The sequence below is a fragment of the Colletotrichum paranaense genome, assembly GCF_030867605.1.
Source record: "Colletotrichum paranaense strain IMI 384185 chromosome Unknown Scaffold_2.1, whole genome shotgun sequence".
Classification (NCBI taxonomy): domain Eukaryota; kingdom Fungi; phylum Ascomycota; class Sordariomycetes; order Glomerellales; family Glomerellaceae; genus Colletotrichum; species Colletotrichum paranaense.
The window spans coordinates 451,130-475,013 of NW_026848960.1; the positions used below are offsets into that span (position 1 = coordinate 451,130).

The window sequence follows — 23,884 nt, forward strand, 5'->3', positions numbered from 1 at the left end:
GGGCCTACCGACGCCTCTAGACGCTTATTCCATGGTGAATCATATCCAAATTGAGACCGTCAGGGTGTACTCATGCTTCGATTCACTGCCGCCTTCGCCCATCGCAGAGAACTATAGTTGCTCCCTGCCACGCTAATCACCTCAAGTCCCTCCATCTCAAAAGAACCGACTCGAACTTCTCAATGGCGCGTCTGGTAAGAAAGATCCTTCAGCCTGTGATATCCTGTTGATTTATATAGTCAACCACAACGGAGCAGGACTATAGTCTAGAGGTACTAGCTAGCTACCTAGTCCTCTCAAATATGGAGAGCATAGAATCAATAGTCATATTAAAGATATTCTCTTTAATGAACGCCCCTTTGCACCTCAAAGAAGCTGCGTATATAGGATGTTGAGTTGCTAGTAATGAAAGTAGAAGGAGTACTTGATGTTTGTTTGGTAGTCTTATTGTAGGCCGTTAAGAGCACTACTACCTGGGGAAATATCTAATTCTGTAAAGCACCACGCCATCACTTCTCCGCTGAGAAAGACATGGTAAATCAAATACGCACTTACACAGCCGCGGTGTCTTTCCCACGTTCTAACCTCAGACCCATAGGCTGACCACTTCTTCCCGACAACCGTACCCGGAGGGCAGGCACGGCGAAGCCAACCGTACCTGCCCAAAACCTTCATCCCATAATCTTCCATTCCCGCCCGGAATACGCACCAGGCAGGCAGAAGCCCTTCATATACCCCTCCAAGTCCATTCCAGTCACCAGCCAGCAGGCGCCCGTCTAGGTCGACGGGTCAGGTCAAACTGGCTGGGTGGTGGAGTGGTTTAGGGTCGACAATCAAAATCGCCAACCAGCCTACTCGACGACATGCTAAGCGCATACGAGTACCCGAGTTCGAGTCCCGGATTGAGCACCCAGAAAAACTCCCAGCATGAGCGCCAGAGATGTAGCACCCAGTTCAGCACCGGGGGGGGGTGAACTCTTTTTCTATTTCTGTCAATGTTGATATCCTTTTTCGGTGGTGTTTTGGTCGTTTGTATAAGGGGGGCCGGCTGTTCTCCCTTCCACCTACGTAAATATACATACATCTGTTACATCTCTACTCGCTGGAGGTGACGTTGTTTGTTATTTCCCCAGACGTCTTTTTTTATGTACAAGTGGATTATTTCGACTAGATAATTGTAGATGGGACACCTCTCTGCCCCACACACACTTAGTCACTTGCGTGATTTGCATAAAGTCATTGAATGATGTAAGATTGGTATCATTGGATTAACTATTTCTCTTTCTCTCGGTCTCGCACCGTACACGATCGTCGGGTCTATCAGGCGTGTGGATATCTTTTGGTTTTGATGGTAAAATTTATCGTACAGGGGGTGGTTATGTCGTATCTCTCGATCGGTCCAAGGAAAATAAGGGCAAGAGTACAGGTCGGATCTCGATCGGTTCGGGTCATTCGTAACATTGAAGGGTAGAAGAAAACAAAAAAGCCAACACACGCTCAGATAGACAAACAGGGCTGGATGCCCCTCACACCGAAGGGGCACCCAATGCAAATTGAGAGGCTCACCGCGGAAAGTCCTGGTAGCGAGGACCTACCCCGGGTTCTTCTCAAATCTCTCAGTCTTTACGACTCTCCTCCTGATCGCGTTCTCCATCTGTGTTCCGGCTGTCGTGCGACACCGGTCGCTCAACAGGCGACAAGCCTCCAACACTAGCCGCCAAGATACCGGGCATGCCTAGGGCGGCCTTCATCGGCGACGCGCTATGTCTGCTCGACGATCTGGACCCGCTTCGGCTGCGTGTTCTCTCACGGTACTCGCGGGGCTTCATGATAACTTCGCTGATCTGGCTGATTCTTCCTCCCTTGATGCGCTTGAGGAAGGCGAGATCGTCTCTGATCTCGAGCAGGGCATCCTTGACGCCGCCGGCGCCTAGGCGCTCGCTGTCCTCCTCGTCCGTCTTCTTCTTGCGCTTCCACTTGGGGATCTTGGACCACACCCACGCAAGGGGACTGACGATGGCGACGAACCACGAGTCGGGGAAGAGGCGGATAAGGACACCGACGGGGATGGAGATGATGCCGAGGACGATGGAGATGCCCCATTGCGGTCCATTGAGCTTCTCGACCTTGAACGCGGCGCCGCCGACGAACACGATAAGGACCTGGCCGCCGGCCATGATGGACATCATGAGAGCGAAGAGCTTGTTCTTGGTAATGCCCTCGAAAATGTTGAGGTTATTGTCGATGCGTCTGGAGTTGATCAGCTTGAAGATTTGCATAAAGACGAAGACGTTGAAGACGAGCGTCTTTTGCTGGCCAGTAGGGTAGTTGAGGAAGCTGGGGCCGACAAAGTGGAGGATCAGGGTGACGATGAGCTGGTAGATGGACTGGCCGATAATCATCTTCCACATGGGCGTGTTGATCAACGCGGCGGTCTTAGCCTCGGGCTTGCGGTGGAGCATGCTCTCGGTAGGAGGATCGGTAGCGAGGGCGAGGGCGGCGAAGGTATCCATGATGAGGTTAACCCAGAGAAGCTGGACGGCGTTCAGAACGGGCTCTTGGGTCTCGCTGCCCACAGCGGTGACAAAGGTGAGAACGACAGCAGTGATGTTGACTGTGATCTGGAACTGCAAGAACTTCTTGACAGCATCGTTGATGGCGCGGCCCCAAGCCATGGCCTTGACGATTGACGAGAAGTTATCGTCCATCAAGATGATATCGGAGGCTTCCTTGGCGACTTCAGTTCCGGTGATGCCCATGGAGAACCCAACATCCGCAGACTTCAACGCAGGCGCATCGTTCGTGCCGTCGCCAGTGACGGCAACAACCTCGCCCAAACTTCGCAAAGCCTTGACCAGAATTCTCTTGTCTTCGGGGCTAGATCGTGCCAACACACACAGATCTCGAACAATGTTGACACGCTCACGATCGTCCATGCGGCGGAACTCGATTCCCTCCATAACCTTGCCCTTCTCTGTCAGAATGCCGCAGTCCTTGGCGATGGCTTTCGCCGTCTCGACATTGTCACCGGTGACCATCTTGACGGAGACAGAGGCGGTCCGGCAGTCCTCCACGGCCTTCGGAACGCCAGCACGGACGGGATCCTGGATACCTACAACACCGAGCCACGTCAGGTTCTTGAAGATACTGGAGAACTCGATGTTCTGGGAGCCTTCCTCCTTGCGAGCGTTCTCGGGAGGCCACTGCTCGAAGTCGCGGTAGCCAAGGGCAATCGTGCGGAGGGAGCGACGGGCGTAGTCGGTAATGATTTGACGGATGTGCTCCTGCTGATCCGATGCCATTGAGGCAGTCGTAGGGGACTTCGTAGGGTCGGAGACGGCGCTGGTGCATTGTCCCAAAAGGATCTCAGGGGCGCCCTTGACGAAGAAACGGAACTTGTTGTTCGGGAGGCGCACAACGGCACCCATGGCCTTTCGCTTCGAGTTGAATGGGAAGAGCTGCTGAACAGGGCAGTTTTCACGTTCGATGGCAATTTGCTGAAGGGCAAAGCATCGGCGAGCCCAGTCGAGCAGGGCGGTCTCGGTTTTCGTGCCTACAAATACCTGCTTTCCGTTCTCCTCCGTTTCGAAAGCAGTCGTGTTCATCGCAACGGACTGCTTGACAAGATCTCTGAAGTCCCCGTCGATTGCGGATGAAAGCTTGGACATTGGTACTTCGGTGGAAGCTTGGGACTTCTTGTCATCTCCAGTAACATGTACGTCCGACTCCCCATCCTCCTGACCGGTCTCGGTTGATTGATCGTCAGAGGCAACGAAGCGGAACTTGCCAGTACCCAAAGTGCCGGCGACGACAGTCATGACATTCTCCGTCAGAGTACCAGTCTTGTCAGAGCAGATGACAGTCGCATTACCCATCGTTTCGCAGGACTGCAGGTGACGGACGAGGTTGTTCTCCTTGGTCATCCGCTTTGTAGCGTAGGCGAGGGCAAGAGTGACGGCCAGGGGCAAACCTTCAGGCACTGCAACGACGATGATGGTGATGGATGTAATGAGAATCTGCAGGAAGCGTTGGCCCTTCTCCTCGGGTGAGTCTCTATTGTTAGGAAGATGAGCCAGGAATTCGATCGTCAAGACACCAAGAAGGAGAAGACCGGCACCACTGCCGAGCTTCGCAATGTAACCTGAAAGTGTTGTTAGCACACTGGCCAGCAAGATCAGAGAATTAACTTACCCGCAAGAATGTTCAGCTTGAGCTGGAGAGGAGTCATTCCAGGATCGTCACGGAGGGACATCATGGTCTTGCCATGGCTTGAGTTCTGACCGACAGCAGTGACCAAAAACGTTCCAACGCCATCCAGAACTCTCGCTCCAGATATAATGAAAGGGTCAAGCTTCTTGGGGTTCACTTCCTCCTCGTGCAGCGCCCTCATGACGGCGTCTGCCGGTACCTTCTTGATCAGATCAGACTCTCCAGTTGCAGACGATTCATCGCAGCTGACATTGTGCCCATCGATGAAAATACCATCCACAGGGATGATGTCACCCTGCTCCAAAAGCATGACATCTCCAACGAGAATATCGTGAACCGAGAGGTTGGCGGGCTTTCCGGATCGAATCACCTTGACAATGCGGTCCTCCTTCTTCTGGTTGAGCTTCCGGAATTGCCGCTCCTTTTGCCAATCATTGAGTGAACCGACGACCACGACAATCGTGATGGCGACGATAATGGCAACACCTTCAACCCACTCGAGCTTGGCCGTGTCATCTCCGTGATGAGTTGCTCCAAAAGTCTGGTACAATCCCAATGCAAGAGAAATGACGGCGGCCACACTCAGAAGAATCAAAACCTTGTCCTTCATCGCAATCCATGCGAGTTGCAACAGTGACAGCGATTTCCTCTCTGGCAGGATGTTTTGCCCAAATACTCTCTTCCGGTCGTCGAAGCCTTTGCCGGCACCGTCGCCGTGGTGGGCAGCATCCTGCTGAAGCGCATCCGTTGGTACAGCGTCCGAGGACGACGGGAGCTTCTTTCCCGCAGCGACGGCCTCCTCGAAGCTGATGCTGCCGTCAAGCCGGGATTCGTCGAGACTCAGACCGGCGCGCCTGTCTGTCCGTAGACCCTTCTCCAAGCCAACAAGACCTCCAACGGCCACGAATGCATCTAGACTCTTTGGGTTGATGAGCTTGGAAACCTGGCCAGGTGTGTAGGCAAACGGGTTGTTGTCAACACGGAAAGACGCCTCTTCGCCTGGGTTCGGTGCCAGGGCTTCGTCCGGATTTGCGCCATAGCCTTTGGGAGAGACCGAAAGGTGTGCAGCGTCCTTGTCAGTGCCTTCATTTGTTTTTGACTTTGCTAGTGTCGTGTTGTTCGAATCCCAAGACTGGGACCGTGACTTCCTTGTGGGCACTGATAACGTATTATTGATTTCGTCGCCATGGTCTGAGGAAGACGGTGACGATGTGATTTGGTGTTGGTGTTGGTCGTCTTCTGTAATTCGAACGCGACCCTGGTTAGTTTGGCCCGGCTGGACACGGTGGGAGAAGGATTATTTCATGACCGGTCCAGGGAGGAGGAATGCAATATGGTGTCATACCTTGGTCGTTTACGGCTGAAGTATCCAGCGTGATGGTAGGCGCCCGTGGCCGCCTCAGCGGAGAAGGATTCCGCGGCATGGCGATGCCTTGGACTGATGAGATGGGATTTGGTTGGTGTTTCTGCCTCGTCACCCAGAGTAGTGATCCTGGGGAGCAATGGAAGCTTGGAGGGCGATGGATGAATTTCAGGACAATGACAGTCCGCCTGCCTCGTTTTTGGGGGAGGAAGGAGTAATGATTGGCAGCTGCTTTTCTGCGATGGGCTGTGGTGAAAGGATAGTTGCAGAATAACTTGGGATGCGCAGGTTGTAGTGCAAACAAAGAAGGGGCGGTGATGTTACACACGGAGTATGTAAATGGACCCAAAGAAGAGGGAGCCAGTTGTTCAGCGAGTGGCAATTGAGTGTAGCACCTCTGCAGGCTGAATAGAAGTTGACGATTCGGTTTGGATTGGGAGGCGGTGTAGATTAGTGTCAAAAGGGAGGCAGGGAGAGAGAAAACAATGGATCGAGGTGAGGGAGCTTGTTGAGCTGAAGCTTGTTCGCTGCTGCTTGTTGGTGGCGGTTTGGTCGTTTACCTCCCGGTGAGGATTATTGGTGCCAGCAATGCGGATTGCGAGAAGGGACCTGGATGCCAGTTGATATGTCCAGACGTGGAACCTCAGGCGAGGGTGATCTGGAGAAGGCGGCCCGCTAGGTTTGATGGGGTCATGACCTCCAAGGAGCCATAGAAGAGGGCTGTGAAGCGTAGACTTTTCTCTCTTGGATCGTTGAGGTATCGATTCGGTACGTGTCTTTCGGCGAGTCTATCCGGATGGTGGGAGATCAAAGTTGGATGAAAGGAGGAGATAAGGGACGGATAGAAATGTGGGCTGTGGCAGGGCAGATTTGGGCAGAAAAGAATCAGTACTTGGAGTCACGATGCCAAGGGTGAGGAAAAGAGAGAGAATTAGGTAGTGACGTGGGTGTGAGAACGAGAGGAAGCGTCTCTGCGTGATGGTGGTGATGGATGATGGTCTGTCGGTTGTGGACTGACAACGGATCGCAATCAACAACGGGCCAAGCGCCCGCAACAACCGCCAGCTTCACCTGCGTCAAGCAAGTTACAATGGAATTGATGATGGCACAGGGTTGCACGCTCGGGACGAGAAACATGGGGGAGAAGAGAAGAAACAACACGCCGCTAGGTTCTGGACATCGTAGGTGCCTCACCAGCTGGGCTTGGCAAGTTCTAGGCCGCCGAGCCAACGGGTGAGGTACTTTGGGCTGTAGAGCATTCATCAGGACAGGAGACTTACACAGCCACCATTGTCGGTGATTCGACCAAAGGCCAAGGAAATCCCAAGATGCCAAGACGTCGCTCACGCCCAGTACGTAAACGTGCAGGCGAGTGGTCATCTACGTTAATTCGCGCTCTTTGCTGCTCAGTGCTCACTCACTCTCATTGAGAAGAGACCAACCACATCATAAGGGTAATCTGCAAAGTACGGAGTACAGTGGGTGACGGGTTATTTCATCGCCAAGACGGGGGGCAGCTCATTGGATATCGAAAGTGCTGTTCAAGCTGTACAGGGGGGACGCCAAGCTATGTCTTTGAATTGCGGTGGGCGGTGGAATTGCATTCAATCTATCAAATAAAAACATTCAATCAGGTTAGATGCGAGGACCTCGCTCTCCCTCTTTGGTCGTCCTCCTTTCGACTATCGATTATGGGCTATAACCTTAAGGTAGCTTACTTGGGTAAAATAACAGTATCAGTACTGAGTAGCACGTATGCGGATACCATACTTGACCTTCATCTCACTCACTTTCATCTCAGTGGTCACTTTCACTCTCACTCTCACTCTCACTTTCACTTTCACTTTCATTTTCGCTCATTCATGGCAAACTCGGGGCCCAATACATGTCCGTTGACCGAGGTGAAGCACCATCTATCGGACCATTTACCGCCCCAGTTACCACGGGCCTGGTGTTCGCTTCACCGGATGAAGAGCTTTGGCCACTTTGAGCCACAGAAACAGTGGACTGATCCATACGTCGCCTGAAGACCCGAATGAATCCAGCAAAGATTGGACGCCGCCGAGACATTTGTCTTTCTCCGTTCTCAAGTTTCTCTGTGACAACCGAGGAAGAAACAAGGAGGCCGCCGACCGCAAAATAGGGATGAGCCACAGTCCGGCCCTCTTGGCAGGAACCTAACAGTGGCCATCTTGATTCGGCAGCACTCCCGAGAAACACAGCGAAACGACAGAAAAGATGCTTAGGTTTCTGTCAACCGTCTGAGCCTTTGAGGCGAAAAGGAGCAACTATGAGGCGACATCTTCCATCCCAACTTTCATCATAGTAGCTTCTCCACGTTTTGTGTGGCCGTGCTCACAAGGTCAGATCGGGTACGAAAAGGCAATTTTGGTCTTTGCCATGCAGCGGTGCCCCAAACTCAACTCTCAATCGTGAGGGCATATGGGCTAATGGATGCATCTCATCATCATTGGGGCAACCATGACAGCCATCCCGCGTAGAGGGATTGCCATTGTGGCACCCACACCCCGGAAGAGTCCAGTCCTTCTACATACCCGGAGCCGGTGACAACCCGATTACAGATTATTACAGAACAGCCCGGAACAAGTATCCCGGCAGGCAGAGGGCCCCCCCTGTCAGGTACACCGTACCGCGAATGCGCTGTCACAGGCACGAACAGATAACTACCGTCTTGAGATGCGCTCACCCTTGGGCTGGTTTTTCTGGGCTCGGATGAGCAGAAAAGACTTGGTTGGCTCTTGGAGGATTTGAGAGGAGCAAGACCTGAGGACTGAGGACCGAGAACTGCACTGCCTCTCTTGGTCGTCTCACCCTCTGTCTTTTTCCACCTCTTCCGATTTGTCTCCCACAATTCCTTCAGTCATCAGTGACCACCGGCCGACTCAAGAAACAGATATACAGCAAGGGGCGGGGGATGGGGGATGTGGGAGACTGCCAAGACTTTAAACTGACATCATCTCAAATCACACAAGAACACACACACACTCACTCACTTCTCCTGCCACAGAGAGGGAAGAAAAAAACAAGGCTTCCCTAACCAAACCAGCCATGTGCCTCGATTGCTCGGGTGTGTGTCACTGTCACGGTTGTCTGATGGAACGGAAATTCCAGCGAATACCTCTGAGAGCTGGCACACCCACATTGAACAACACAACCAAGACCAACTCACACGTGCAACAACTTGAAGATCAAGAGAGTGAGTGAGGCGCAGCTGTTGCAGCAGAGAAACGCCAAGAGAACGGCCTAATTTGGTTTTGTTTTGATAGTCGGCCCCCAGCCAGTCACACCCACACCCGGGAAACGAAGCAAGAAAACTTTATTATCGAGCAACCTCTCCTCTTAGTGCAGTTCCTCCACGAGGAAAGCTCCGAAAGCACCTTTTCAATGCCAGGGGTTGCACTCCTTCCCCTCTGACGTCAGATTAGAACCTAGAAGACGGTACTGAAGCTTCCATTCGGAAACCTGCGCCGAAACGGCATCTCCCAGCCAGTTATCTCCGTTCGCTTTCCAAGCTTCCTTTGTAAATTATCGCAACTTCTTGACTTGGTTTCCCGTCCCATTCAAACGGTAGTTCCTCCCAATGGACAGTGCCACGCGCTACTTAAACCAAGTTTATGCGGATGTTAGGTTCGATGTGGCTGGATCATTAGGGTTCTTTTTCGTGGCGGTCTGGTCCCAACCTCACCACCTAAAAACGAGGTGAATTCAGGTTAGCCTAACTTTGACAGCCAAGCCCAATGGACCGACCGCCACTTTGTCGGCACAGCTGGCAGCATCCTTTTTTTTCTCTCATAGCAAAACACTGATCGGCCGCCAAAGGCATGCAAGGTGAGACACCGTGATAGGTGCACAAAATAACGCCCCATCGGCGCGCCAAGCGACGCGAAACCAGGACCGCCACCGCTTTGCTTCCAGCCGTCATGAAGAAAAATACCAACGGCAAAACAACACTGCCTCAAATACCAAGACTGCCGCAGAACAAAGATTCGCCCTCACGGCCCTCGCTTACTTGCTTTCTCTAAAATGTTAGCCGTGATGTCTTCGTACTACGAACACGTATCCATATCGACTAAGACTTGCAAAGCGCCGCCCCCGTTTCGCCCCTGAGTTGGTCTTGGCGCTGGCGCAGCAATTCGAATGACTGTGTGATTTCTCGTTTTCGCCTTTAAGGAGTCTACTCTGTATCATCTGTCGATGCGCGCGGAGATTGGCACAACGCCGGGCCATCCCGTTCCCTTCCATTGCGACTGACCATGCATGATGCCCCATGGCACGGGTAGAACTACATCCACTCCGGCCTCGACAGTGACATCCGGCACACGTCTCCGGTCGGGGTTCCACATTTACCGGGCTCATCGCCGGTGCCCCATCGGATGTCCCATTCACTACCTCCTTTCGAGAAGTAGATGAACGTCTTTCAAGCACCATACGGTCCAAAGCCACCTTTACTCAGCCAACGTTAACATCTTGTGTAAGATTGGATCATATGGTCGCTGACGACTGATCCTTTATGCAGGTTGCATTTAGGCAATATAGACGTGATCTCACCCGGAGCTTACTGAGAATTTCATATTACCAATCCATCTTAAATCTCGCCAGTTGACTTCAACTATCTCCTCATAACCTTAGCCTCTTATAGAGGCTAATGAGTCTTCATATGACGGTGGTTTTTCGGAATGCTGAAGTCGTGAGATGACCCAAGCCACGAAAACCGCGTACAATACGCATCGTCTAGACAGAAGCAAGGAGTAGTCATTCACGCAGCAAACCAAACCTACCCCCCTCCTTACTTCCGTCACGAGTGAAAAAAGCCATGCCAACATACGTAGTCACCGGCGCCAGAGCCGGCATCGGCTTGGAATACATCAACCAACTAAGCAAATCCCCCTCTAACACAGTCATCGCCCTCGTCCGCTCCACCGCCCCTTCCACAGACCTCTCGGCCCTCGAAGCCATCCAATCCTCCAGCATCGCCACGACGCACATTCTCGAATGCGACGTCTCCTCCGAGGCATCCATCGCCGCGCTCCCCGGCCGGCTGTCAGCAGCCCTGCAAGAGAGCCACGGGACGCCGGCTAAAGTGGACTTTCTCATCAACAACGCCGCGACGCTGCAATTTGCGCACCAGACGAGCTTGACGCTTGATAAGGCAGGGCTGGACGTGCACATAGAGACCAACGTCCTCGGCCCGGCGAGGATGGTGCAGGTCTTGCTACCCTTCCTGACAGCCGAGGGCGATAGCGAGAAGGACGGTGTGGATGCTGCTGGCGAGGGCGCGGAGAGGATCGCCGCGGTCGTCGCCAACATCACCTCCGGCGCGGGCAGCCTGAGCTGGACCAGCGACGGCCGCGTCGGGATGCTGGCGGGCTACTCCATCAGCAAGGCGGCGCTGAACATGCTGACGGTGCATCAAGCGCGGGAGCTAAGGGGCCAGGGGATCGTCGCGGTGGCTATCGATCCGGGTCATGTCAAGACTGATTCTGGTGGGCCTGGGGCGACGGTTGAGGTGGAGGACAGTGCGGGGGGTATATTGGATCTGCTAGCTGGGCTCAAGAGCGCTGATGGCGGGAAGTTCTTTTTGTATAATGGGACGTCTGTCCCGTGGTAGGCCTTTTGTGATCTTTGCACAGGAAGCTGGAGAATGGCTTCTCCTGAGACTTGACCTGCTATCTCATTTTCAGTGATTTCACTATTACATCCTACTCTGGATATATGAGCAACCGAGAAGTTTGTGGAAGGTTTAAGTGGCATTCTCGGTCTGGATCTATAACATATTTACTGTGATTCTCGAGAGGGATGGTCATCGACCTGGCTATTTCTACATGGTAATGGAGAATACTATGTTTTATCTTCAATCTGCCTTTTGGAGAAAATGGCCTCAGATTTTTGGAAGACAATAGGCCTGTTTACTCCACTCGAGATTTATAGAGAAAGTCATTCAGAGACGTGCTATCGAAATTTCAATCATGCGTCCTAAAAGCTTAATATCTTGAATTCTTACTGACTCGTTCCTTAAGACTAACGGTTACCACTTCAAAATTCAGCAGATTTATTGCACCTTCCCTTATAATAAAAAATAGATACGTTATGGAAATTGTGCTAGAGAAACCGGGACCTACAGTACAATTCGTTAATCGTCCCTCTATTCTAGTTATTAAATTCTTCTCGTATTCTTTATAAGCTTCGTTTATATGATTTAAAGTAATTATTCTAGGATAGACAATATTTAAGGATAAGATAAAAGAGAACCACTAGACAGATTTCGATTATATAAACTTCACTCGGGACATCTAATTCCATTCATATCATATATCAAAAGCCAATTTGAAATACGTAGGGCCCTCTACCGTCCTCGAACGCAAGATACTGAGAAAAAGTTGAGTAGGTAAGCAGGGAGGAAGGAAACGTCCCTGATTCGTTTCCTTCCACCACGACCCGAATACACACTTGAATACACACCCGAATACACACCCGGATACACCACAACCGAAACCCATATAGACCCCCTCAACTCCATTCCCGTCACCAGCCAGCAGGCGCCCCCTTAGGGGTCAGGTCAAAACTGGCTGGGTGGTGGAGTGGTTGAAGTCCACGAATAGCCTAGTCGGTGAAGGCTTTGAGAGTTCCCGTGTTCGAGTCCCAGCATGTGCACCCAGAGATGTAGCCCCCATTCGCCACCGGGGGGGTGAACTCTTTTGTAGTTTTGATATCTCTTTTCTTTTGAACCCTCGGTATATAGCAACTCGTACAACCACTCGCACAATTTCCCCAGTACTGCTTTCCCACCGCGCAAATGCCCATCGTGCCTTCCTCGGCAAGGCCATGATGAATAGGAGTTAAGAAGGAGAGAAGACGAAGCCACCCGGTTGGATACGCAGAATCTAGACACATACGTCAGTATTGTGTGACACCATCTATGCCCGCGTGCCTCTCTTCCTTACAAGTCACATCACAAATTGTTAAATGTTAAGGACCATTGAATTAACTGGCTTAGCCACACTTGGGCTGCTTGGTAACATTATCATACGAAAGTAGACGCTAAGGGCTACTCAGAGTATCCTACACACTTCTTCTCTAAAGGGGGCCGTTTCTAGGCCCCCGACATACAACTCGCAAAGAAAATAACCCTCCAATCAACAAAGCTTGCGTGCGATGCGCGGCAGCTTCTAGTTCCTCGTGCCCACGCGTCGTCTCCTTGTTGAAGAGGTTATATCTGCGTCGCCCGCCAACTCATCAACGTCGTCTTCCGCCATTGGTGTATCTTCACCTGTAGCGACGCTAGCCGGCCTCGTGTTCCCAGAGTTCGAGGGAGCTTGACCTGTGCGCTCCTTCTCCGCGTTACGGAGCTCTCCTATAATCTTCTCGACCTCCATAGACATCATCCTCGTAGAACGCACCACGGCGTCCTCGTCAACCTCATACCCCACTACGTCAGCCCCATCCGCAGCACTGCCGCCTTTCATGAAAGCCGGACCGGGCCCGCGACTCGGGTCCAGATTGTACATGATGGCATTCGAGAACATATGAACAAGCTCTCGTTCGAGCTGAGCGCTGTTGATGATGCTCTTTGGTGGCACCAGATCGTCACTGACTGGCAGAAGAACAGACCCTGTGCCTGGATCACCGTCTGGCAAGGCCTTGGCGGCCTCAGTAGCTGCTCTGTTGCCATGTGTGATGGCTGCACGAATAGACTTGATGTCTTGCGGCTGAATGATCAGAGTCTTGTAACCAGGGGCGTCTCGCTCTCGAATGGGATTCGCAAATTGGTTTGCAAACCTGTGAGCACCAATCTGATCAAGCGCAGCAGCACTTACACGACCAAACTGGCGTGTCCATAGCACGTGAGTCGGGGCTGTTGGCGGTGCGAGTGGCTCGGTTGGAGTATCCTGACGTTTGCGCTTATGAGCAAGCCGGGATGACACACTACTAGGTGTAATCATATTGCGCCGACTTGGCACGCTTTCGTCAGCAGTTGTATCGCCCGTGTCATCTTGCGGTTTCGGTGTCGCTCTAGGAGTAACTCGAGGAGTGGCGTTCTCGTCCTTAATTCTGGGCGCCAGCTCATGGTGATCCATTGATAACTCGTCAGTTTGTGACGTGACTGACTGACTTCGTCGCGTACCCGCAACCGAAGGTGTGCTGTCGGCACGGACCTTGTGCGCGCTGCGTGGGGGTCGGCCTCGGCCTCTAGGGCCGGGAGTCTTGGTCTCTGACTTCGGCACTGGAATGGGTACGGGTGTCGGCTTGGGACTGGGCTTTCGCGGTGCTTGTGTAGGTGTAGGCGCAGGCGGCAACGGCGCAACTTGCTGCACAGGGCTCAGTGGTTCAAAGGCGGGACTAGCAACCTCCTTGTCTGATGCACCCGGCCGAGGAGTCGAAGGCGTAGAAGTCACGGTCCACTTAGTTCCGGAGCCAGTAAGAAGGAAGCTGGGAGGCGCTGTGATAGGCGTCTGTGGCAGTGGGATAGGGGTGTTCGCGGCCCGTTGTGCCGGAGGTGCAGCAGCAGCAGCAGCAACTTGCGAAACCAGGTGAGGAGGAATAGCAGGCCGGGGTTGTTGCTTGTTGAAGGGAGGGCTCACGCGCCTTTGAGCATCATTTGGCTTAGCATTCGGCTGGGATGGCGTAGGGGCTGGGGCCGGAGCTGGCGTAGGGCTGAATTGTTGCTGTGCATAGGGGGAAGGGTGAGGTTGCTGCCATCTTGGAGGAACGACCGTCTGCCCTGAAGCACCGGCGGATGGGGTAGGTGATGCTGCAGCAATAGGTCGTGGCTGCTGAACGGTATGTGGCCGCGCAGAAGGCGTAACCGACGGGCCTGGTGGGCGGCCTCTGCGCGGTAGGTTCCCAGAGCTCTCTGAGGGCTCCTTGGTCGGCGTTGAGTGGGCTGGAGCCACCAACTGTCCCTTTGGCTGAGGCTGAGGCTGAGGTGTCGGGGGTTGGTGATGTTTTTGAGGCTGAGGCTGATTCTGGTTTTTGACTGGTGTCTGAGTCTGGGGTTGAATATGAACGTGAGCCTGAGCCTGAGCCTGACCTTGAGCCTGAGCCTGAGCCTGAGCCTGACCTTGAGCCTGCGTGTGAGCTTGAGCCTGAGCCTGCGGGTGAGATTGGGCCTGCCCTTGGGGCTGAGGGTGACCTTGGGGTTGAGGGGCTACCAGCACCGGCTGGGGTTGCTGCGAGTATCTCTGTGCCTGATTTGCTTGCATTGGAACATGAGGAGGCTGCGGAGGACCATGGTATTGCCCTGTTGGTTGAGGATACCATTGAGCAGGATGATGTGCCTGATTCGGGGTAGAAGGTGCAGGAGGTGTTGGGGTTTGAGCTGGCATAGGGCGGCCCTGTGGTTGAAGTGCCGGTGCCGCAGGCTGATATGGCTTTTCCCACTTCAGAGTGCCCGGAGTCGAGGGTTGAGCGGGCGTCCCTGGCGTTGGAATCCGAGTTTTGGGTATGTTTTCCGGCCGTGGTGATATTGCCGGCAGAGGGACCGGCGATGTCGACTGACCGGGCCGAACTGGCGGGTGCCCAGCACCAGCAGGGGGCTGCAAGACCTGACCGGCACTATTGGGAGGCTTCAGATTTTGATGCTGCTTGGCATCTGGCCCGCTAGCGGGTGCCGTAACCGATGCCCCGGCAGCAGACACAGCTTGCGCCGGAGGCACCGTAGGTGATTGCTGAAACGCGCCTGCCGGCGGAGCTACATCTCGTCTTGCTGGCGCAGGCTGTAGGGCCGGTGGTGGAGCTGGCGCAACGGTCGTTGGTGGCCGTGGGAGCGCTTGAGGCTGCAGTGGTACATGTCTCGGAATCGGTACTGGAGTCTGCGTCGGAACGGAGCCTTGTCCGTTCGCAGGCCTGATCGGTCGCGGAGTCTCAACGGGAGGCGTTGGGGTCGATCGCTTGGCTTGATTTTGAGATGCGACCTGGCCGGGCGTGGAATTCAAAGAGGGGACCGGTACAGGTGTCGGGACAGGCTTTGGCGCTGAAGGCCCATTTGGTGCGACTGGACGGGGTGTGTTCGCCTTGGCTCGATCGATCGCCTCTTGCGTTTCAAGAATCTTGATATCTCTGGCGAGCGTCTCGATGCGCCGTTCATCTTCCTTGATGTCCCTGACGATATTTTCCTTATATCTTGCATAGAGTCGATCCACCAACGCGGGGAACCTATGTGACTGCTCCTTGACCTCTTTAAGCGTAGGTAGTGGTGGATGACTGAGCTTGCGTTTCTTCAATGTTGGCGACGCGCCATCGGCCTTATCGGTCGTCGCATTCTCGATCCTCAACTCTTCCTGCAGCAGGTGCAGGAAGAGTTGTCGAAGCGCATCCGGGCTCAGTCGTTTAGCATCGTATGTCTTGTCATCTTTGATCAACGAGTTGTTGACGAGAAGATCCGAGACCTTGACGAAGGCAGTGGCTTCGACGCCGTGCTTAAGGATGGCTTGGAACAGAAACAAGGACTCGAGAGGAGTGTAGGCGGCCGGATTATTCATACCCCAAAGCCCACCTCGCCAGTGATCGAGGGAGCCGTCGCGTCTCGGGAGAAGGTGGATGGGCGCCAGGGTCTGCATCTCAGACGTTAGACAAGTGTCATCTTATCAAGACGTCGCAAGGCTGAGAGTCGCGCGTCGCGGGACGTACTGACAGCCTCTATGAGGAGCTCTTGGTGGGCCGAGGCATCTACTTGCACGCGTTCAGGGGTAGGAAGCGGTGGCTATCGGGAGCCACTCGTCGTCGCGCGCAATAGTCGTGTCGTATGAATGGTGTTTTTTCGTCTGCTCGCCGATTTCGGTCACGTGATGCAAGATGTTTGGAGGTGGAATTTTTGCTAGTATTGCTTGCAGGCGGGCCGCTGGGCGGTCGATGAAATTTTTTGTTGGTCGACTGGCAAGGTTTGGAGAGAAGATGGGGAATTGAGAACGGAATCTGGAGTACGCGGCGGGCGGGACGAACCAAGGACGCAGTGCCGCAGTGCAGGACAGCGTATCAGCTTGGAGGCAGGCGAGGCTGAGGTTTTGGGTCGTATCACGTGGTTTTGGTGTACCTCCGGGGATCATGCTTGGCCGCAGCTTTAGTCAAGCATCCAATGACAATGGTACCTGTCCGTCAAGGTTCCATGCTCTCAGCGACGTGCAGCCAGTCCGATGCAGATAAGAATGAGGCGCCAAGGCATCAGTGAAAGGCAGGGGGAAGGTGCACAGGGAGAGAAGACCGGGGCTGCTTGCGGCCCGCCGGCGCTTCTGTTAGCCTCAGGTCGTGTTAGCCAGAAAACGGAGACCGGTCCAGGAAACTGCAGGCTCGAAGCCGGACTTGAAGAAAGCGTGGCAATTGGCAACTTGCAAGCACGGCGTCGTCTTGTCGGTGGTGAGGCGGGCAGGCTGCAGGAGTCAATGTGCCTATCCCCTGTTTCCTCGTTTCCTTAGTCAGACCGATCGGTCCCGTTGATTTTTTTCTCCTTCACGGTTCCCCATGTCAAAATAGGAGAAAGCTGAGCTGGTAGAGAAGCAATCCACATGGAAGCATTCCGTCCAATCGTCTCCATCAATCCCTCTTCCCGGTCTCCCGGTCTCCCGGCCTCCCGTTATTGGGGCCCCGAAGCTTGCGGAATCGTATCCTAGCCCGAATGTTCTCCTCGTCGAAGACTTTGGTACCGCCGGCTCCATCTGGGAAACATTCTCAGCTATGCGGCGTATCTGATGGTCCAAGTGAAAGAAGGCCTTGCAGCATTCAGGTTGCGCGCAAACGTCTCAGTGTAACAGAGCTGGCAGCTTCCCAGACCGGCCTCGCCGCCCTGAGTTTGAGATGCTGCCGGTACGAGTAAGGACGCTGTGACGTCTGTTCGAAGATACTTGAAGTTCGGTACTTTCTTCGAGATGACAACATCGCCTCTCAGCCACCATCCGGGCTTGTTGCATGTGTCCAGCCATTGTCCATTCTCGGCCGGCCAGTTTAGCGCTCCAGCTGAACTAACAAGAGGCAATTGCTTCAGGTACGCAGTCGAGACGCAGGGCATGCTGATAAAAGGAGAACTATATCAACTATCAATTGCACACAAGGGCCAAAGAGGCGAAAACGCATGCCTCTCTCCCTTATCAAGGATGGCGAAAATTTATATTGGCTGTCGTGGGCCGTATCCATAGATCTGCCCCGTCATTTCCAAACGGCGCTTCTGTCGAGCCTGTACGAATCGAATCAAATGTAAACAAAGCTCTTCTCAGAACCCTGACCCGAGAGCCGCTTGCCCAGCCTTGGGCATGTGAGTGTCCCATTTGCGGTCCAGGACTGCTCAGTACCGATGCTACTGTACACGAGCATGTCACTCTCTCTGCCCAGTCTGCCGATAGGGTACGCGTAAGAAAAGTTTGAGAAGAGGATGCGCACTGGGAGACCTGCCAGATTCGCTGAATTGACCCGAAGCAAGCGAAGGCCTTGACTCGGCCGGGCCAGGCATGCCCCTGGATTCTGGAGCCAGTGAATTGCGTCTCTTTCTTTTTTTAAGCTCGGCTGTCTGGGACGGTGGATGCAGGTCGATTGGCGGATTGCGAATTGCGAATGAGCATTAGTGGCGGCGGCTCAAAGGAGCTGACAAGCACACAAGCAAGAGACCCCCCGAGCTTACGCTGTATGTATGTGGACAGTAGAGGTGCCCGGCCCAGTTAACCAAGCTGGGCGGCTTGGCACCGGGACATGGAGGCAATGCTCGGGATGAAGGGGGATTTTGATGCCACGGGGCCGGATGAGATATCCATCGGTAATGTCTGGTTGCCATAGCAGGCTGAAGATGGCTTCTAGGCCTCAGGTTCCCGGGCTGGCAGCAGAAGCAGCGAGGATACCACTTGGTAGTGATGCTTTACCATACCATGGCCATATCGCGGATGCTGATGACGATGTTTCTGGAACAAGAAACATGGGATAACTTGAGTAGCCTCTAGATGAACAACGAGGCTTGGAATGAAATCTCATTAGAACAAGGGCCAGGCCGTCCAGCCCGTATGCTCTTCCGCACCCTTTGCCTAGCCCAGTCGGGCACCTTGATGCAATCGACTCTGCCGATGTGGTGCTAGACACTCGTATGCATGCCCCTATTGTTTGCAATACCATAGCCAATATTGGGAATATCGCAATGGGATCTCGAGTCTGGAGCTTTGGCTTTCAGTGACAGACTCTCCCCAGAGTTCCTGGCTAGTGAGCACTAACGACCTGAAGTCTGGCGGGCGATGCTGCCGTCCAGCTTCCCGACGACAAGCGTAGGCAAGAAACATTGGCCGCGGAGTCCCCGTGCAAATCTCGGGGTGAACCGGTATCTCAATTCCATGGCAAACTAGCGCTTCGGCCTGAGGCCACTAGATTTGGCCTGAGTTGCCGGGCCAAAGAAAAACTTCGCCTTTGCTGCTGGCCTGCACCTTCCCACAGTGAAGTTTGGGGTTGGAGCAGCGGAAGGGGGCGACTCCACCCGCGCCTGCCCAGTGCCCACCCATGGAAGGGAAAGAGGACACCTGCACCAGAGCCACCAAGTGCACTTTCCCTACCAAGTCTGGAGGGCCAGCAAAGAGAAGGAGAAGGAGGGACCCGCTCTTGTCCACTTCTCACGCACCCTGAGCCCGGCCTGGGGTGGTCGGTGCTCCTTTCTTAGCGCGGCCCGGAAAGATTCGCTCAAAAGCTGTTCCTTCTTCGGCCACCCTGCAGGAATTTTTTTTTCCCTCCCTCAAACCTGCTGCCGTCGGAGCACTTAAATTCTCTCGACTCGCTCTTCCGTCTTCTCATCCCCTTCTACTCCTCCGTCCATCTCCGCTCATTCTTTTCTCTGAGGTTGATCTTTTGAGAAGAAACCCACAGCCAAGATGTCTGTTCCTGTCGAAAAGCAGAAGGTCCTGGGCATGCCGGTAAGCTACTACTCATTCTTCCCTTCATTGTTATCCGAGGCTGCGGGAAAAAATGCACCTCACCGGCGACGTCGCTTCCTTCCATCATCGGTCTACCATCAATGGCCATAGCATCCAGCTATGGATTCCATCGAGACATTGCGAGTCTCAATCTGATGGACAGGATTTGACGCGACAATGGTTTGCTGTACAGCTTATCGTCGCTGATGGAACGAACAACGTCGCTGGAGCTGGTCTACCTTGACCTGCCTTCGGATATCTATCAATTTCAGGATGAATCAATTTGCTAACTCCAATCTCACAGCCCTTCGTGGCCGACTTCCTTAGTACGTTGCACAGCCCATTTCGATATCGGCACTTGTCATCGATCAGTTTTCCGACCTCGGCGAGCTGATCCCGGTACCGCAATAACAACAATGAACAATCACTAACAGTTTCCTACAGTGGGAGGTGTCTCCGCCGCTGTCTCCAAGACTGCCGCCGCTCCCATTGAGCGTATCAAGCTTCTCATCCAGAACCAGGTTAGTAAACATGGCTGCTCAATCAATCTGGACAGCTAGCCGGCCAAGGTCGGACCGGGTCACCCCGGTCGAAAAAGTTATCCAAGATGACACGTGACCTTGGCCATCTTCGCTGCTAGTATATTGTCAATCGGACCGCATCTAACAGCCTCCCAGGATGAGATGCTTAAGCAGGGTCGTCTTGACCGCAAGTACGACGGTATCGCCGACTGCTTCCGCCGTACCGCCGCCGATGAGGGTGTCATGTCTCTGTGGCGTGGTAACACTGCCAACGTCATCCGTTACTTCCCTACCCAGGCCCTGAACTTCGCTTTCCGCGACAAGTTCAAGCAGATGTTCGGCTTCAAGAAGGAGCGTGACGGATACGCCTGGTGGATGGCTGGTAACCTGGCCTCCGGTGGTGCTGCCGGTGCCACTTCCCTGCTCTTCGTCTACTCCCTCGACTACGCCCGTACCCGTCTTGCCAACGACGCCAAGTCCGCCAAGAAGGGTGGTGAGCGCCAGTTCAACGGTCTCGTTGACGTCTACCGCAAGACCCTCGCCTCTGACGGTATTGCCGGTCTCTACCGTGGTTTCATGCCCTCCGTTGCTGGTATCGTCGTCTACCGTGGTCTGTACTTCGGCATGTACGATTCCATCAAGCCCGTCGTCCTTACCGGTAACCTCGCCAACAACTTCCTTGCCTCTTTCGCCCTTGGATGGCTCGTCACCACCGGTGCCGGTATCGCCTCTTACCCCCTTGACACCATTCGTCGTCGCATGATGATGACCTCTGGTGAGGCCGTCAAGTACAAGTCTTCTTTCGACGCTGGCAAGCAGATCATCGCCAAGGAGGGTGTTAAGTCTCTCTTCAAGGGTGCCGGTGCCAACATTCTTCGTGGTGTTGCCGGTGCTGGTGTCCTGTCCATTTACGACCAGCTCCAGGTTCTGCTCTTCGGCAAGGCCTTCAAGGGTGGCTCTGGCTAAATGCCTTTGACACTTCTTCGTGTATAAACTCTTCACTGGTGGCGGGTTGGGCAGTTGGCGAATACCCGGGCTGTGGGGATTCGTTACTGGTTAGGATCAGATGAGGAATCGGTTGACAAAATGGGGAAGATGGATGTTGCGGAGGGGCTTTGGATGCAGGCACCACAAGACGTGGCACGCCTGGATCGGCCAGTCCTTCGTGGTTTAGACTGGCATCGGCAAGGCGTTCTCTTACATGACCTGAAGAGCTTTGCTTGCTACCTAATCCACTGTAATTTGTACACTAAAGCAATTCTCGATTGCACTCGTTCACGCAACACCTGTCCTCGCTGGACTTTACCGGCTTCTGGTCGATCCTGGGGTGGATTTTCCTTGGTATTGCATGACGATAGACTTCCGCGGTACAATAGGAAGATTTCTTTGATTCTACGAATGATTTCCCATTGACTTTTGTGACATCGTACCAGTAATTCGATTCAAATCAATGATTATGATAATACTGCCTGGTTGTTCACGGTGCCCTGATTGGCCAGTGGAGCTTTTGTCGCTAGTCCGCCCAGACGCGCCTGCACTCCGCAGTGACAGTGACAGTCGCGTCCCGCTCCAAGCTCTAAATATTCCCCCACGTGCTCCCCGCCCTGATCGCCTGATTCCCAGGTCAGATCGAATCTCGCCGTTCAGCAGATGCACCTCTGACATCTGACACCCTGCGTTTACTTGGAGAAGTGGGCTATCACGCCGTCGACACGTGGAATCTCTGTTGCTGTATTCGACACACGCAGTACTACTGATCTGACGCCACCACCTCGGTTTAGCGACTATTTGCTACCTCGATGCGAGCATACCACCAGTCCTGAAGCAACACCCAGCAGCCGAACAGATCAAGGACCAATATGCCCAGACAAGCAGCAGAACCAGCGAAGCGCGGCCGCCCTGGTCAAACCCAGCAGCCAGCCGTGGGCGCCAAGCGCAAGGCTACGCAGCAGCCGGCACGTAAGAAGTCGGGACCTTTCGAACTCTCCGACAGCGACGCACCAGCATCGCGGGGCCGGCGAGAAGCCCCCAACGATGCAGAGGACGAAGACGAAGTAGAAGAAGAGGAGGAACAAGACGAAGAGGCTGGGGACGAAGGTCCAGACAATACTATACCTCCCGAGCTGCTGACGCGGCTGCTGCACGAGTTCTTTGAAAAGGACGACACGAGGCTCAGCAAGGACGCGAATTTAGCGGCGGGAAAGTATATGGATATCTTTGTGAGAGAGGCGATCGCGCGGTGTGTGCATGAGAGGCCTGGTGGCTTTCTTGAGGTTAGTGGCTCTTGGATTTCTTGTGTTGCTGTTTGTAGAGGGAACGTTGACTGACTGGGTGATGATAGGTTGAGGATTTGGAAAAGATTGCACCTCAGCTACTCATGGACTTCTAGCCTGAGAGTCAAAGCTATAGACACGACGACATGATGAGCGATACCCCTCTCTCACACTACACAACAGCCTTCGAAGGACGAGAAATGTTGGTCAGTCGGGCTTGAAAGACTGTTGGCCTCAGCTCTTGACTGGAAGATAACTTGCGGCGACGAAGCTCTCAGCTCGACACTACCTCATATGTTTCCCTCGATAAAGAACGCTGCCGCTCTGGATATCTCGAGGTGCTTGTCGACCACAAAGTTGACCATAAGCGAAGGGTCAGATCAGCATGACCCAAACATGTCATGGCTCGGAAATGAAGTGTGGAGATCGGTGTCATTGTCGACCGAATCCCATAGCATTGTTGTCGGATCTGCACAACACAACGTCGTAATCTTCGTTTCTTCATCAGCCTTGCGGCGGTTATGTCCGTGGAGAAGATGCGAAGAGGTCTTTCCCACTGGTTTCTGCAAAGCCGCGAGAGGTTGATACAGTCTGTCGGGAAGGCAACGCTTTTGCTCCGGTCGATAAAGTGGAGCTCAGCCCACGCTGCGATGATCAGACATGTGTTTGCTACAATGCAAAGGGAGACTAGGAAACACAGTCATTCTGACACCAGGCGCATCTGTCCTTGCCTGACGCATTAACAGAATAATGAGTGTCTGGACCGGCCTGCTTGTGCGCGGCGGAACTATCATGTGTTACTACCGCAGCTCGGTCGATCAAGGGAAAGCGGATAAAAATGCCGAAAAAAACCGGGAAAGCTATCACAGCGGTAAAACCAAGCACGAACGGTAGTCAACTGCCATTCGAAATTCTTTGTTGCCTCAACGTTGTAACTGGGGCGAGGTTCAGACGAAACAACAGGCTAGACGCCAGAGATGTCAAAGGCCCTGGAGTGGGATGGTCTGTCCAGGGGCGAGTGGAAGGGGGGTATGCTACTCAGACGAACAGAAATGGAAGAAAAGTCTGAGAGTAATCGCTTCTCTAACATGGTCTCTCTTACCCGTCGTGCCTGACCATCGGCTAAAATTGCACCATTTCGTTGTTCGAGGATGAGGCTCTTTATGTCTGGTGGGGAGGGGGGGGGGGGGCCTTCGGACGAAACGCTACGCTGACACACAGTGGACCTGAGGCCATTGTTCGTTCGACTCTGGAATCTGGAACCTGGAACCTCTGTTCTCTCTTTCCCTGGGGTTGAAGTCTCCTCCTAAACAAATGTCCAAGAGACAGGTGTTTCTAAAGAACGGCGTGACAGCTGGAGAGCCGCATTCTTACGATCTGAGGCAACTGGTCTGGGGTTGAAACTAGTTGCATGAGGCGGGCCGCTGATCTGCTTTCGACTTTATGAAAACCAATGATGTCTCGTCTTTCACGAAGGGTCTTGAACTGGACGGTCATGGAACGTGGCTTGTGGCTAATACAGTTGCCTTTCCAGTCAATGAAGCTGACTCTAACCTCAAGGACAAGTATCAGAGTACCTGGACTTGATAGTCAGTAGTCAATCATTGTGGGTAGTCAGGCGCATATATC

General features: G+C 53.6%; 6 protein-coding genes across 6 annotated transcripts; 3 read left to right on the forward strand and 3 right to left on the reverse strand.

The window, feature by feature from the left end:
• Positions 1-1,616: 1,616 nt before the first annotated feature.
• CPAR01_02021 (calcium-translocating P-type ATPase) lies at positions 1,617-5,633 on the reverse strand (the record flags this gene model as incomplete). Its single annotated transcript, XM_060486309.1, has 3 exons — positions 1,617-4,141; positions 4,192-5,448; positions 5,555-5,633. 3 exons carry the CDS (start codon positions 5,631-5,633, stop codon positions 1,617-1,619), a joined length of 3,861 nt encoding a protein of 1,286 aa, XP_060353637.1.
• Positions 5,634-10,406: 4,773 nt separating this feature from the next.
• Positions 10,407-11,201, forward strand: CPAR01_02022 (short chain dehydrogenase/reductase SDR; the record flags this gene model as incomplete). Its single annotated transcript, XM_060486310.1, has 1 exon — positions 10,407-11,201. The coding sequence occupies one exon, from the start codon at positions 10,407-10,409 to the stop codon at positions 11,199-11,201; it is 795 nt and encodes a 264-aa protein (XP_060353638.1).
• A 1,558-nt stretch (positions 11,202-12,759) lies between these two features.
• CPAR01_02023 (uncharacterized protein) lies at positions 12,760-16,149 on the reverse strand (the record flags this gene model as incomplete). The annotated part of the gene is made up of 1 exon (XM_060486311.1): positions 12,760-16,149. The coding sequence occupies one exon, from the start codon at positions 16,147-16,149 to the stop codon at positions 12,760-12,762; it is 3,390 nt and encodes a 1,129-aa protein (XP_060353639.1).
• Positions 16,150-17,670: 1,521 nt separating this feature from the next.
• Positions 17,671-17,847, reverse strand: CPAR01_02024 (uncharacterized protein; the record flags this gene model as incomplete). Its single annotated transcript, XM_060486312.1, has 1 exon — positions 17,671-17,847. The coding sequence occupies one exon, from the start codon at positions 17,845-17,847 to the stop codon at positions 17,671-17,673; it is 177 nt and encodes a 58-aa protein (XP_060353640.1).
• Positions 17,848-19,419: 1,572 nt separating this feature from the next.
• On the forward strand, positions 19,420-20,948 carry CPAR01_02025 (ADP,ATP carrier protein; the record flags this gene model as incomplete). Its single annotated transcript, XM_060486313.1, has 5 exons — positions 19,420-19,461; positions 19,766-19,787; positions 19,834-19,860; positions 19,906-19,982; positions 20,139-20,948. 5 exons carry the CDS (start codon positions 19,420-19,422, stop codon positions 20,946-20,948), a joined length of 978 nt encoding a protein of 325 aa, XP_060353641.1.
• Positions 20,949-21,841: 893 nt separating this feature from the next.
• Positions 21,842-22,371, forward strand: CPAR01_02026 (uncharacterized protein; the record flags this gene model as incomplete). Its single annotated transcript, XM_060486314.1, has 2 exons — positions 21,842-22,255; positions 22,324-22,371. The coding sequence occupies 2 exons, from the start codon at positions 21,842-21,844 to the stop codon at positions 22,369-22,371; spliced, it is 462 nt and encodes a 153-aa protein (XP_060353642.1).
• Between the last annotated feature and the right edge of the window lie 1,513 nt (positions 22,372-23,884).